Source organism: Passer domesticus, chromosome 7, assembly GCF_036417665.1.
Source record: "Passer domesticus isolate bPasDom1 chromosome 7, bPasDom1.hap1, whole genome shotgun sequence".
NCBI lineage: Eukaryota > Metazoa > Chordata > Aves > Passeriformes > Passeridae > Passer > Passer domesticus.
The window spans coordinates 8,273,400-8,289,859 of NC_087480.1; the positions used below are offsets into that span (position 1 = coordinate 8,273,400).

Below are 16,460 nucleotides of genomic sequence, written 5' to 3' on the forward strand. Positions count from 1 at the left end.
ATTGCAATAGAAATCCCTTTTTTGACACACACAAAGGATGCTGGGCAACAGCTTTCCGCAAGTCCTGCCCTAAATCTTGTCCCAGCTCAGCAAATACAGTAGTATTTCCTGACTCATGAATATCTACAGTAAAATCTAAGCTGGAGAAAGTTAGGATAAGAAGCAATTAAATCAAGTTGCAGAAAGGAAAAGTTTGGTCAAATATTTGTGAGAACTTAATAAATAACAAACAGGACAATAGGACAGGCAGTCAAAGGACACAGTAAAATACAGTGGTTATTTTAAATGACACTTTAATAGCCTGGAAATCAACTACTGAGAGTGCCTGAGGGGAATATAACTTTTCTACAGCCACAGTGCAGAGGGAAATGAAATAGTAGCTGCGAAGTGATCCTTTCCACCTCCAAATTCTGTATTCAGCAGTGCTTCTTCCATAATTCCAGCAGAGCTCTGAAATATCTGCATTTTTTTGTTATAAATAAATTGAGCTTGTTATTCTACTATATGCACATAGCAGAACATTTACCAGTGCCAAAGAGATATACTTACTATCAGTTGAATATTTATGAGGTTCAGTGGAAGGAAAGGTAGAATGCTTTTTGCACTAGACACTAATCCTTCATCATGATGACCAGATCCCTTAATTAAAGCTGTGACAACCTGTGTCAGTTTAGATCACAGAATTGTAGAATTGTTTCTGTTGGAAAACCCCTCCCAGATGATTGAGTCCAGGCATTAACCCAGCACTGCTGAGCCCACCACTAAACCATGTCCACGAGGGCCACATGGCTTTCAAACCCCTGCAGGGATGGTGGCTCCAGCATCCCCACATCCTTTGCCACCTGGCAGCTCTCCAGCCCCTCTGCCCCAGCCTGGAGCTGGTTGTGAGCCAAGAGCAGCACCAAGCACTTGGCCTTGTGGAGCCTCACACAGCTGGTCTCAGCCCATGGACCCAGCCAGTCCAGGTCCCTCTGCAGAGCCCCCTGCATGGAAGTTTGCAGTAGATAGTAGAATGATCAGCTGGATCATCATTCCTTTATTCCAACTTTGCCACAGTGAAAGCACACAAAGGACTGGAGCTTTCAGGTTTGCCTCATGAAAACAATTCTTCTCCTTTTTTGGCAAAATAATTTACATCCAAGGGTGATGGCAGAGGTCTGGATACTGTGTCAACTCTTGAGTCAATCTCCTGTGCTGATGTTCTGTGGTTTCACATAACAGCTTTGTCCCAAGGGTGAAACCTTTCTTTGCTTTTCCAACAATTACTATCTTACAGTTTTTATGTTTCCTAATACACTGATCTCAGAGAGACCAGCATCCAACCTAAATGTCAGCCCACTTATGAATAGGAGAGCTGATTGAACAAACAACAGAAGAACTGCCATGAGATATTGTTACACTCCCTTGATAGTGACTTTTTCAAACACAGAGCACAGCAGCACTTTTAAATTTGGCACATTCAAATCCAGTTTCCTTTCTGCTGCAGGTAATCTTTCAGTAGTGCTGTTCTCCATTCAGGAACTTCATTGAGGATCAAGCAAGACAACCATGATGGGGTAACTCTCCATGTATTTGTAGCTCCCATTGCAGGTCTTCATTGCTGATGCAGTTAGAAATCAAAACGCATGGAGACAGCTTAAAGTTTTCAATTTAAAACACAAAGCCAGGAAGTAGAGAAACAAGAGAACATCTGACCTCACTGCCAGGGCACCTGTTCTAAGAAATGTAAGTTTTAACTGGCCTAGTTAGTCAGTTCTGGGTCAAATTCATAGGTTGTTTAGTCCAAAATACCTTCCCTGATTTTTGGTGCCTTATGGGTGACTGTATTCCAGGCAAGTGCACCACCTGCAAGGCCAATTTTCTAGACACCAAAGAACAATCCATGATTTTTTTCCCCACAAATGGTAAACTGAAGCTGTACACAAGCACACTTCAGCTCCAAGCAGGCACACAGGAGTCCAGCCTGGCTCAGAGAGGTCAGCAGGACCTTGATGGATGTGTTGCTGCTGAGGCAGGTGAGGTCACAGATAACTAAAAAAGACAAAATTACCTTTTTTGCGCAGAAGAACACTGGCGTGTTTCCGTCCATTTCTGTTCTCCACGTGACACGTGTAGTTAGCCAGGTCTGCCTCCTCCACAGCATCAAAGATCAATGTCAACTCAACTTCTTTTTCTCCAAGATGTTCTCTGAGGAGTCTGAAAGGAAGGATGCAGCCTTTGCTTTAACTGAATTAATATGGATGGCAGATTCCCAAAAGCAATGTGATTTCTCAGCACATGACAATATTCATTGGCCTTCTTCACTCCTGGAGAAGGACTTAAAATAAGACTCATGTTGCCTGACAGAGGCTTCACAGAGGCATTTTCCATGACCACCAGAAGGGTTTTTCTCCTGCCATGTCTAGTGAGGAGCTGAACCAAGTGCAGGAAGAGTGGCCATGGGTACAGTGGATATGTGTGGCTTCTTTCTTGGCTCCATCAGAATTAAATGCTAAAAACAATCCTTCTTTTAAAAGAAGTGACAAATACCCATTTTCCAGAAGCAGGATGTGCTACTAAGCCATCAGTGAACAAATTACAGGGCAATTTACAGGCTGGGTATTGTGATACATTTTAATTCAGTGTGGAAAACCAACAAAAGGAGCTGTCCTAGTCTTTGGAATTTTCCTCTATTTTCTGGGGCTAGATCCTGACTTTTAAGGGAAACAGTGTCAAGAATAAGAGCTCTCTGCTCCTTTGAGAGGAAAGAGGAGACGTGCAAATCCCCACAAACGGAATAAAAGTTCTAGCAGACTTTCAGGCCAGAGGTACAGCCTTTTCATGTCATTGTTCTCATGTGAACATTAAAAAGAATGCAAAGTAAATGCACGTTTTCTGCTGCTGACATTAAGTCTAAAAATACAATACCCTATTCTCTCATAGGGCTTATCACTTGCTCAAGAAAACGTTGCTGCTCCTTTGAACAGGGAAATGTAATGTCAAGTAAAATCCACCAGATTAATTTGATCCTGTTTGTGTAATGCTGCACAGGAAGGTAAACAGAAAATGTGGGGTGCCCTCACAGTCACCTGTGAACTCCCCACTGCAGTGGTACTTCAGTGAGTCTCTTCTCTGAAAAGACAGCACAGCACTGTGAGGTAAAGGCAGAAATAAAACCCAGGGTCACCAAAAAAGAAATATTTTCTCCCAAGACCAAAAGGAGAAGAGTGGATGGGAAGTAATGAACCAGAGTGCTGCCTGCTCTGGATGGAAACTGCTGCTGGAGACATTCACAACTGTCAGTAATGGCAAACCCCAAGCTTCTCTTTTATAAACCAAAGACATTGTGAGCACACACATTTCCTTATGTACATGATTTCACATGACATCCATGGAACTCCAAACACACTGAAAACAAATCAAAAGAGAAGTCTGAGGGCATTGCACTAGACAGTCAAAAATGCAAGCCTGACTGCTAGAAACACATCTCTGCAATAACTCAGAAGAGGCACAGGAGCATCCACAACAATTCAGCCTCTTTCACTGTGGCAGCAAAACTTGCAAAAAAGTGAGTGGAAAAACAGTTTAAAAACAGGGGGGTGGTGTGTGTTTGTGTGTGTGTGTGTGTGTGTGTTGAATTTAGAAACTTGAATTGCATCTTTTTTTTTTTTTTTTTTTTTTTTTAGTTCTGGTCCAGAGTCCAAGTAGTGAAATAATGGAAGAAAGATTAAATTTGCACAATTTCTGGCCAGAAAACAACCTCCTCAGAAAGCCTAGTCCATTTGCATACTCAGCCTAAATCTCACTGGGAGTGAGATAAATCAATTCTCATTTACCTATTATTCTGCTATATCTATATAAAGACTCAGGAAAGCTACTTGGCTGGTAAACAATATGCCCAAAAACTTTTGGTCTACCAATCATGCAGTAAGGAACAATATAATCATTAACAGAGAAGATATCTGGGAAACTAATCTGGAGCATTCTGCAAATGTTCAGATTTTCTTGTTTATTGTAATCAGGATATTTTACTCAGAAAATAATGGAGACAGGTTACAGTTAAGATAAAAGAGACTTATTTTTATCTATATCTAAACTACATGTATGCAAGATGAAATAACTGACCCCTAACCTAAATTTAAATAATACATAATCAGCTAAAGATGAGCTTTCATAAAAAAAAGAATATTCAATATATTTGGACTGAGAATTCTTTTCTATATATCTTTTAATAGCAATTTTTAGCAAAAGAAATCTATAGAGTAGGATCTATCATAAAAATGCTGACAAACATTTAAGCATCATGCTGGCAGCAAAATGTAGAAAGCCCTTAGTGGTGTTAAACCTTTCATTCCTGCTTTTTCATTTTTCTTCTTTTTTCTTTTAACATTACTCTACACTTACATTATTGCCACAGAAATGCACAGCTAGTCACCTGCATTTTTTTAACACAAATGCAGCCCTTAATTAATTGCATTGACTAATTAATTGTTGTTGTTAGTTCAGAGAACACGGAACACAATACAATCTCAACAAGTAAGACCTTAAGGGTGCAGCAGCATTTGGTGCACACCCAGACATGAATCTCTGTCCCTGTCTGAGGTGGGGGAAGCTTCACGAGCATCACTGTCAACACAAGCCAGCTCCCACAAGTTGACAAAACAATAACTCACTCTTTCTGGGTTGCTGAACAAACTGTAAGAGTAATTACGACATTTAATGCATAGCTAAATCAATGGTGCTTGACAACTCACAACAAACAGGATGGAAAAAGAGAAATAAAAGGTGGGTGATGTAAAAACAACACTCAGTGCTTTCTTTTCCTTCAGGTTGAAGCATTTTATTTGATCTGAAACAAAACATTTTGTCTAGTGAATAATTTTCAGGTAAGAATATGAATTTTAAAAAGGAAGTGTCATTACAGAATAGAGATGCTTTCTTTTAAAATTATGCAATGGCTTGGATTTTTCAAATCCTTGATCATATTTTCCCAGTGCTTGTATGCACTAAGTTGAATCTGAATTTAAAACACTTTTACTTTGATACCATATTTTCCCAAAATGTTCAGTCTTTATATGACCAGAGATAACAAGTCCATAAGAAAGCTTCACTTGGGTCTCTCTGCAAGACAGAGGCATCCATTGCAAACCTTTACTAACCTGCATGAGAGCTGGGATTAGCAAAAATGAAACTTTCATTATTTATAAAGCTGAGGATCTCAACTGTGAACAGGGTTATGAAGTCTACTCCCTTCCTTCTATTCCTTGACAACAGCTGGAGATGAAAGGAAAGTTCTGTGTGTACACAAGCACCTCTCCAAAGCAAAGTCGTTCAACTGGCAGCACGACAGTGACCTTCCCTCTTTCTTTCCTGCATTGTGTTTCTTGTTCTCTGCCCTGAATTTGTCTACTTGAGTAGTGTAAGCTTTTCAGGAGAGAGCTGTTGCTTCCATACTTCTCTGCAAAGTACCCAGCACATCAGCTATGGGAGCTGTGCCTGCTGCCTCCAGCACCCCCTCCTAACAGAAAACAACATCCTCGTCTTGTCTGAGCATTTCATAACCATCTGTTGGCTTGTGTGGATGATAAATCAATCAGAAGAAATAAGGCTGCCATTCAAAATGTCTCCATTCACCTCTTTTCATGCCTCTAGGATGAGTTAAACTTATTCTACTTTAAAAATGGACAAGAGAGACAAAACAAGGACAAACACACTTTACAAGATGAGCATTATTACTATTCAGCGGTGTTGCCTGTTGAAGATCCAAAAAAGTAACTCATAGGTGGCTGAGAGAGCAACATTTATGTCTGAAAATACTTTGCCATGGCAGAGAGCCGGTGTTGAAACTTGCTGTGGGCTGCTTGGATAATTAGGTACAACTGACAACTCTGCAGACATGCTTAAAGACTCTGATTCCTTCTTTAATAACTCTGGTTCAATTTACATGACATTTTTATTACTGCTGTGAAAAATCCAGCTGGCAAGCAAAGTCTCTTCCTCCTTCCCCCCACGCATGTCTAACACCTGGGGATCTTAATTCAAGGGAAGACAAGGGGGCAGCTCAGACAGGGTGTCATTGCCTCCAAGTCCTGCAATATTTTGAGTTACTTTTTACCATGAAGCTTTGTAAAAAGGTCTAATAAATACTGAGAAGCCCAGAGTGACACCAATACCACTCTTGGTGAAGTGTGCTTACCAAAACCCAGTTCCATGGATTGGATTTGAACAAGAATGCTCAGGTCACATGCATCCTTATTTTAGTGCTTTCATGATAGCACAGTGAGTGTTAACCCTGCACACTGGGGATGGTGGTTTGTGCTCCCACATGTCATTTGCAAACCTGAGCTCTCATCATGCACAGAAAATCCAGCAACACAATGGATGGGCACAGCCCAGGGTAAGGACAGCACCATCAATTCAGAGTGCTACTAAATTTGTGAACTAATTCAAGAAAGGGGATGCAGAGTTGAAATGTACCAAAGGAACAGCCCAGGGAGTATCTTGTTCTGGTTGTAACAATTCTGTACTACTCCTAGCTTCTCAAAATAAAATGCCCCAGTAACACCATAGAGAAGCAAACTGATTAGGCAGACATCTAACCAGCAAGTTCACCATGGCTCATCAAATTTGAAACACACATGACAATTTTTAAATACATCAATAAATACATCAGGGTGGAAGATGTGGGCTGCCTCAGGGCACTGACAGAATAATTAGTGCTGCTTAGTTCCCCTGAAGCAGCATACCTGTACTGGAATACAAAAACAAGAGCTGTTATGGGCAAAAAATAATTTGCAAAAAGTTACTACTTCAGTTGCCATAGCTACTTCTAAATAAAAAAAGGGATGGACTGGGGTACTGCTGCTAATGATGAAGTGTGTTTTGGAAAATGCTGTTTCAAATGCTGGCAGTGATCACAGGAGATTAGGTAGGTGATAAGTAGCTTTGCTGAAGAGAAGATTCAGTGAATTGTGAAGGTCTGTAAACTGAGTCAAAGCACTTTAATGGAATGAGAAAAGCAACTTGTCACAAAATTAGTTTGAAACATGAATGTGCAATGAGATGGCACAACAAAGGACAAGTAACAGCCTTTTCAAACTCAGTTTCACTAATAAAGGAAAAGTTTTGAACTGTGCTAAAGCTGGAGCACTCTTTAAATACAAACCTCAAATTGTCCTGATGCAGAGGAAGAACATGACCAAAATCACTCTGTTCATATATAAACACACCAGAGAGAACACAATGCCATTAAGTGCTGATTACTTACAATGGCAGAAGTTTCCAATAATTGCTTTTTGTGGTCAGAAGCACAATGGCAATATAAGATAAATTTAATCTGTGTGCAATTAAGTGTATCTTAACAACTCGTGGCTAAGTGGCTGAACTTCACATTATTGATCAAGTAATAATGCAAAGGGACCTCTCTCCTCTTGCTCTCCAAAATCCCCTTTACAAGAAACAAAAAACTCAGACATGAGATAAAAAAATGTGCACTGGAAAGTGAAAAGACCTTGGCTTTCTTTATAATCCATATTCATTGTATCATAACTGATATTCATTGTATCTATAGGAGCTGGGACCACCTTGCCCACAGTAAAACCATAACTTAATCTTTGCTCAGAGAACAATAATCAGGTAATTATTAGGGAGGAGAGAAAGGTGCTGTTAGGTGCAAATTCCATGGAAGTTCATGGGGATACAAGTGTGTTTTCTTTACAACTTACATCAAATGATAACCAGCACCTGGGAAAAAGCCCAGAACAAGCTGGATATTGGACACAGCCACTCCTTCCTCTCCCTTGTGTGTTAGGCCTGGAGGAGCAAATGCTGACTCTTGAAGGCTCAGGTTAAGGCACACTGAGGGCTGGATCACACGCACACAAAACACATTCAGGAGAAGAGAAAAAGTGTGGTGGCTTTGACAGGAGCCCATTTGTCTTCAAGATTAACAGTGGTGCTGGAATGGATGTCATGTTGCCAAGGCAGGTCCCATGGGACAGCACCATTCCCTTGCAGAATCAACCCCCAGAACACTCAGGAGATGTTTCAGCCTCCAACCATCAGGGGAATTTGGTAACAGATTTTCAGGCATAAGTTACTCTGTCTTTAGTGTCCTCACTACAAAGGACAGGGAGCAACTCACACAGCCCTGGCTCCAAGTCATCCATCACTCTTTGGACAGGAAATGATTTCCACTTTCAATTAAAAACTTGTCAGCTCAACAGGCTTGTGGGACATACAGTATTTTTAATAGTAAATAATTCAAAAAGTACCTGACTTCGCCCTCTCTAATGTGACCTTCTAATTCTTCTATGAATTTTTCCCCTTTCATCCAGTAGATCATGGGGCCTGATTCTCCACTGAATCCAAAGAAAGCTTTGCAGGCCACAGTCAGTGGATTTCCTGAAGATAAAAGGAAGAGAGAAGATTAGAGACTTTGTCATAGCTACTAGTGAGAAAATTATTGTAAGAAATATCAACACCTCAGATAAACCTCCTTACAAAAAACTGGAGGAGAAAAAAAAAAAGAAAGAATAACTATAAACCATGGGAAAAACAGTGATGTTGATTTACATCTACAGGAAATAGGTGTAAAATGAAACTCTGAGGTTAGCCATTCATTTTTTTTCTGAGAAAAACAGTACATGAACAATGAGAAGGTATGAAAATGGTGGCAACATAAGGTGACACCAGACTGGCTGTTAAAAAGAAAGAGGTGACTTCCCTGTCACACTCCTTGGATCTCTACCAGGTTTAGAGATTTGTCCCTAAAAGGCAGGTAAATCACTGAATTACTGCTCCTTATCTATGCATAAAGACAGAGGAATAATTCCTTCCTTGGTGAGCTGCTCAGAGAGCTTTCAAAGACTCCCAAGAAATACATGATTCCAGTCAGCCCAACACTGATGTTACTGTCAACAGGCTTTTGGCTAAGGACCAAACTTCAAAGTATTATTGAAGCAGTAGAGTAAAGAATTCTTCCTTTCACCTCTTAAAAGATACTTAAAAAAAAAAAGAAAAAAGAAAAGTTGGAAATTATTCAAATTTATTTTCTTTTTAAAAATTCAGCATTTTACTGGTTTTTTTTGTTGGTTTTTTTTTTTGTGTGGTTTTTTTTTTTTTTTTTTTTTTTTTTTTGTCTGGCTACAGTTTTCACTGCTCTAGGTAGTCCAGGAATGTGCTTACACTGCCAGGACAGATGATGGTCTGCCTGCAGAAGACAACAAAAAAGAAAAAGAAAAGAAAACAAAAACCACAAAAACAAACAAAAGAACACACAAAAACCTCCAACAAATCAGGCAATTTGGAAGAACCATGCCCATTCCCTTGGTATGCAGATACAGCTGCTGCACCCACTTTTCTTTGCCTATTTTACTTCACATAGACGCTCCAGGTTCTGGAGCAGGTGTAGAATCAGCAGCTTAGCTGGGAGAACAGACCTCATTTAATGTCAGTGGAGACTCCTGCTGAATCTTTCAGGGCTTCAAGGAAGCACGGAAAGCCTAAATAATGAATTTGACTGTATTTGAAAGAAGTGTTTTACTATGTCAGGTATTCTCTGTTAGCAGGAGACTCTTGGCTGATATAGAAGAGGCCTACACTTTTCCAGAAGGGGCTAATCATTTGGAGCACACCACTTGGTATGGGCTAATAGCTTCCCATGATTGACTTGCTGTGCCTGAATTATTCACCTCTTGTCAGCCCAGGAGTGATAACTGGCTGTGTGCACACTCAGAGCATATCAGAGCTGAGTGTTAAAGTGCCTTTGCCTAAGCCCCCATAGAGCTGAGTCAACTGCTTGCACTTGTCTATCTATTATTTCAGTGCCCAATTTAAGACATGTCTAAAGAGTCTGATTAGTCAGGAAGCACAGCACTCCCAAACACAGAAAATCAGCTGCCTTTAAATTGTTTCCAAGTCAAGATCCAAAATTACAACTGCTTTGAAACATTAGGATACAGCAAGAAAAGATTTAAAGGCTGCACTTGAGTCTCTGTTTCTCAAATAGCAAAAGACAAAAATAGAAAATGTTTATCCTGAAAATGTTTTCCAGACTCTTTCATTATCTCCATATTCACGATGAACTCTGGCACCACAGCTGGCCCCTGAACACGTGGAGATGCTGGCAGATTACACAACTAGACCAGACATACAAGAGAGAAGAAGGGTGGATATTCAATTATCTGCACATCCTACAACACAGAGAAAGTTCCAAACTTCAGTAACTAATGAAGAGTCTGAAACACTTCCAGGCAGACATTTAATTCCACTACAGGCTCACCCAACCCTGTGAGTGCTGTGTGTCCTCCATGGGCAGAGGGGACAACTGGAGCCTCTGGCTGTATCCACCTCACCTTTTCCCAATGTGCTGAATGCCTGCATGGTGTGAGGTCTCTTTGTCTGCTTGCCTTGGAGTCACGACACACATCTTTTTAAATACCACTTGGTGATTCCTAGTGTGTGGCTGCTCAGTCCGTGCTTGATATTAATGGAAAAAGACATTGTAGCAATGTGAAAACTAAAAGGATAGACGAGATCTATCAGCATTGACAGTATTTGCCCTTTTCCTGGCACACCATGCTGGACATTAAGTGTTACAGGCAAAATATCTTACAGAATGTAATTTTCCTCAAACCAGCAGATGTTTACCTAAAAAAACAAGCCCTGAGAAATGAAAATATTCCAAGGAGAGTCTAAGGTTTCTATACATGCAGAGTAAATACCCTGAGGTAATAATGTCTGGTTTGAAGAAATATGAAGTTTTCTACGCAGATAGGAAAACTTAAAAACTCCAGCTGTTGGTAGACAGCTTCTGTAATAAACAAACCCAATATAAAGCATCAGAAACCTTTACCATGACAACCTGCATGCTCTGAATGTGCCTGGGCAGATCTATTTCCCAGCTTTGCCACCAGGGAAACTAGCAAAATAAACTAATACCATGAACAGAAAAATCTGGAGTGAGTTTGTATTCACAGTGCAAAGTTTGGAGTCAGCAACACCTGAAAAACCTCACAGTTCATCTCATCTGCAAACCCATCACTGATCAGAGGGTGGCATGAACAACTTTTCTCATGGAACAAATAATTTTTATCTCAGTAGCAGAATAATGCAGGTTTGGGTTGATCTGATCTGTCCTGGAATGGAAAGAACTGGGGGCTTGATGATACTTCAATGGCCCATCCAAACTCCAACTCTCACCTGCAGTTCTGATACTCTTCAAGCTGGTAAGGACATCTCACACCTCTATAGCTTCTGAAATAGCTTCTGGTTTATAACTCTCATTGCTCCTTTTGCATCTGGGAGGGGGACACCATCAGAAAGGTAACACTGACTTCCCTGCAGAACCACTCCATCTCCCAAAATAAGCCTCCATATGCAAAAGTAAGGGAGATTCCTCCCTCCTGCTGTATCACCACACAGCTACAGCAACAAGCTGTTACTGCTGGTTTTCAGGGAACTCCAACCATCCCCACCCAGAAAGGAACATGGCATGTTTCACTACATTCTCCCCCAAGTACTGCATTACTAAAAATGAGTCTGAATTCTATGGTCCCTAAATGTATCCTTCAATATATGGAGAAATAGGCACTGAGCATGGAAAGTGCCCCTTTGCAGGTCCTGGTTTTAGGGCTGGCTTCAAGCCATGCAATATTACACTGAGCCACAGTTCCAGGCAGAAGGAAGTAGCAGGCAATTTGTAATTCCAGAAATTCATCTTGTGTAAGGCCCAAACTTTTGCACATTATTACTGCTATTCTGCACGACCTTCAGTAGTTCCACTACTAATTGGTCTTATTAAAAAATATTCCCCTTGCATCATTTAATTAACAACATCAAAATTCCTGGAATGAATAGTATCCTACAAGTTTTCCATTTACAGATGGATTCTGTTCAGATCAGACAGACATTTCAGATGCCTTTACACTTAATAAAATAATTAGCTGAGGAACAGAGAAAGTTATTTGTGAATTTCTAATGAATCAACAGTTAAGAGAGTGTTTGAAGAAACACGGAAAGAAAGTAGAAAAGCTTGTTTGCAGACATCACTGTCTTCTGCTTTGCTGGGGTCACCTTGAATCAGTAAAGGACCAGGTTCAGCAGAAGTCTCTGGTGTAGCTTTTCTCCCTACCTTGTCAGTCAAGCAGGCTTGTTGCAACTCCCAGCTGATAAGACACAACCACTGGCAGTAAAAAAATTTATTGCTAAATCTCATTGTACAATTTTCGCCTGCCCATTTTCACAGTAAATCTGTGTGAACTCCACCATACATTCAAACAACTTTTTTCTGGCAATGAGAATTCCACAAAAAGCAATTATTCAAGCAGAAGAGCTGCCTGATGGTGTTAGGAGTACTGGCTAATGATGGAAAAGGGTCTGCAAAAGAATTTAGTCAGGAATGGTTCGGAATGTGCTTAATGCAGGGCCAGCATGCTTTGACAGAGAATCACAAATTCTGCAGCACAGTTTCTCTTGAACGAGACATGCTTCAAGCATAAAGTAACTGAAGCTTAAAATACCTAAAGTTGTTCTGTCTTTTAAAAACTTAAATGCCAAGGCTGGGTGACTGGCCAGCATGGAAGGCAAAGGCTCTTCACATCTAGCTTATGCCAAGGCATTTTTCTGGATTTTTTTTTTTTTTTTAATGCAGATGGATAGTTTGTTCTTTTTCACTTGTTTTGCCCAGGCAGGTGTATTTTGTAGTTTTGAATCCCACATCAGAGAATTTGCTTCCAGCAAATCAGACCTTCACTCACAGAGCACACCATCTCAGAGCAACCCCATCAAGCAGCCAAAGTATCTGTGAATCCCTGGATGCAGTTTTTTCCTTTGTCTTGAAATATGAATTGGTTTTCCTTTTCTCTCGCATTTTTGAGCCAGATATTGCTCTCAACAAGCCTGAACTGGAGCAGGTGAGCCTTCCCACCTAGTGGCAGAACTGACTGAAAATGCCTAAGGTCTCCCTTTGTGCTAAGCAACACCAAAAGTCAGACCTGCACACATTGCTAGCTGGATTTACATCTTCCACTCCAAAGGGGTGCTAATCCCCTGCTTTCATCTACTGCAGGGCTGTGTGCTGCCACGCATGGCAGGGCAGATGAGTGTGCAGTGCAACCAGAGGGTCAGCCCAACACTCCAAGTCCCTCTTATCCATGTATTTGCATATTGGAGCTCCTCTCTGGTAATGGTGCTTGTGTCTCTGTCCCTGAGAGACTAGGAGAGAACTGGGTGCTGCCAAAGGAGCAGCTTCCCACTCGACACATGCAGAGTTTTACAGGCACTTCATGGGCTTTGTTTCTTTCCTTTGCTGAGACAGAGGACAGCAAAGGCAGGTTACTTATCACTTCTCAGTAAGTGCATTCTGCAGACTGTCTGTAGAATCCAAGCTGACTTTCCAGGCTGTGAGCTTTGCAAGGCAAATCACCATGTCACTGACAAGAACATTATTGTTCTAATATGCTTTACAAGTGCTAGAAAGTGGCCAAAGAGCAGCAGAGTGATTTAAATTCCCCTGGCAAGGCAAGGCTGGGTTGTATACAACCCTGAAGTAAAGAACACATTTCCTTTTCTTTCAGAAGGACATCCTGGATAAGAAGATATGGGAGACAGAGCTTATGCCTGCAATTTATCCACAAAACAAATGTCAGGGGCAGCACAGACCTTGACTCATGAAAAACAATCTCTGTGTGTGGTAGTTCTATGCAGAGAGTGCCAATTGTCTCCAAGTGCCTTGCAATGACAACCTCTGAGCTGCTCTCCTGGGCTGGGCAGTGACAGCAGAGCCAGCAGCAGATGGAGGGGCTGCAGCCCAGCCCAGAAATGGCCCTGCCTTGGCTGGCTGATGCTGACCAGGCTGAGCTGCTGCTGGGCATGTGAGGTGGCCACGGCAGCAAATGGTGCCCACACAAGGTCACTCCTGCAATCAGAGCCCGGCCCTGTGGCTGAGCTGCTAAGCACAAACCCCTGTCCAGGGCTCACCACTGCCCTGGAGCAGGCTGCAGTATTTGGCAGGGGCAGCTGAGGCTGTGCTTGGGTTTGCTTGTGTCACCCAGCAGAGCTGATCCCATTTCCCACCCTCTCCCAGTACAGACCTGCAGGACCACTCACACATCAGGGGATTCAGCCTCTGTTCCTCTCACCTGCTTATCTGGCACTGAAATTCTTCACAGATTTACCCACTACTGAATTTAGGTAAACCTTCACAAAAACCACAGATTCATGATCCCTTATTTTCCCCAGCCATATCCCAGCACCACTTGCTCAGAGGTTCCATGCTTTGCTTTTTTCAACAAGATCAATAAAGACAGAGCTAATTACTGTACCTGGGCTTCTCTTCCCCCCTCTTTTACCTGTAGATTCTACAGAATACAGACCTAGCTAAACCACGCTATCCCATTTAGATAAAAGTCTCATGAAATTCAGTGACTAAGAGAATTACTGGATCCAGTGAAAATACAACATACTCAAACCAAATTATCTTCCCTTATGAAAAAAAACATAATTACAGAAAATTATATAATATTTCAAAATTCTATTCCAGCAGCCAGTGGATTCATGACTGGATATGAGCCTCCCAAACATTTGCATAATTAAAGCTCAGCCAGGAATTAATGAACTGAAAGCATTTTAAAGAAAATTAAGAAACCTGCTTTGGATAGTGATAATAATTTTCTCAATAAGATAAATTTATAGTGAAATCAAATCCAACTAGCCTCCAGACATTCATTTCATAACAGTTTGAGAGCATTTGAAAGCACCCATATAATATATATTTTATTAGATTTAGTCTCCAGGTTTTTAAAAGAAGCCTAGAAGGAAACTAAAGGAGGTGCTCTTCCCCTAAGCAAGGCCCTGTGCTGTGAGCTGCACATGCAGCCACTACAGTAATATCCTGGCAGCTGTAATGATGTGTAGGAAAAATAAATGGCAGTAGCACATAACTTAGAGTTAGCTGGCTCTTCACTCATATAAGAACTTTTTGACAAAGGCAAGTCTTTGGCAATAAACAAAAAGACTGGCAAAACTTGACGAGAAAAATGCAAGAGATCTTTAGGTTTTTGGTTTTTTTTGTTCTCTGTAGTTTACGATCTTAATTTTAACTTTCTTTCTTGCTCTGCTCTTATTTCTTATGCCCTGAGACATCAGAAAACACATAGCCATGAGATATTTGTGCTTTTCTGTCTCACTCAAGTGAGCAAATAGCACATATAAAAAGTAGGATAAAAATAACACTAACAGAGAGCAGAACTCCAAACACGAAACAAAGCAACTGAGCCTCTAGACAGTTTGTTGCCAAGAACACAAGTCAATGCATTTGCTGTCATTCCATACAGCCCCAACTGTTGCTAATTTAAATCACACAATCACCCACTGCAAGGGCTGCTTGTAGGCTTGGCTATTGACTGTAGCTCCCACAGAGAGAGAAAAACAAAACAAAAAACACACACAAGGCTGAAATGTTGCTGATAAAAATTTATCAGATGTTCCAAAAAATGAATCAATCAAATCAAGATCACCTAGAGCAGCTTTCTTAAAAAAAAAATAACATCCAGAAAAACATCCTAACTGCTAACTCTCCCCCCTCACCCTCGAAAAAAGTTAACCTCACCTAAATCCTGCAAAATCCTTTATCCCATTTTCAGAACTGCCTTGGGGTCAGAATTTAAAATCATAGTCATTGAGAGCTCAGGTATAACTGAAAGTCAAGGATTTTATCTTTCAGTTATGCACCTACAATGAAGACAGATGCTTAGTGGGATTTCCAGGAGCAGCTTGACAGCTGCCTTGTGCTGGCTTTAACTTGTGCTCAATGCTGAGGTCCTTCTGAAAATCTCATTTCTGTGCATTTTGAGGCACAGAAGAATTATTTAAGAGAAATATCCTGCAGGTAATTGGAAAATGTCCCCTTGGTGTTGGGGTTCCAAGGGCTGGGGCAGCCCAATGGCAGCAGAGCAGTGAGATCCAGAATAAGGTGAACTAAGGTACTTGCTAAGAAAACTGAAATGTACCCCAAGAATGATCATAGAAAATTCAATGCAGGGGCAAGCTGGAGAATTGGAAATTCCTCAACTAGCAAGTGGCAGCAATGTGAGGGGTAGGATCCTCCTTCTCCTCTGGCCAGCAGATTGGTGTGAGGACACAGGAGCATCTCTTTGTGGTCCATCTCTTTGTAGCTCAAAGAAGAATTGGCTGTTCCTCCTTTTCACCATGGGACAGCAATCTAAGGAAGCAAGTGTTCCCCAAACAATTCCTGCTCTTCTCTCAGAGCAGTGGCAGAAATTATGGCTGTGGTGTCTTGAGGCCATGCCTGGGCCAGAGAGAGATGATTTGTTCCCTTATTCCAGAGAAAGTAGCTTTGATTTTATAGAGTCCTAGAGCCTCAGAATGTCCCTCCCCCTGTGTTGCCCACAGCGGTGTTTGGATATAAGGCACTATCTTAGGACCTTAGAGCAAGATCTTAAAAAAACCCATCCTGAGAG

At 41.2% G+C, this 16,460-nt stretch overlaps 1 protein-coding gene across 9 annotated transcripts in view; it reads right to left on the minus strand.

Moving 5' to 3' along the window:
• Positions 1 to 16,460, minus strand: part of IL1RAPL2 (interleukin 1 receptor accessory protein like 2) — a 339,644-nt gene that overhangs the window by 18,493 nt on the left and 304,691 nt on the right. For all 9 annotated transcript variants that reach the window (XM_064426729.1, XM_064426730.1, XM_064426721.1 and 6 more), the window contains 2 exons: positions 8,253 to 8,382; positions 2,051 to 2,196 (listed from right to left, as the gene is read on the minus strand). In XM_064426729.1, the coding sequence (XP_064282799.1) occupies positions 2,051 to 2,196; positions 8,253 to 8,382 (276 nt within the window). The remainder of the gene's footprint in view (positions 1 to 2,050; positions 2,197 to 8,252; positions 8,383 to 16,460) is intronic.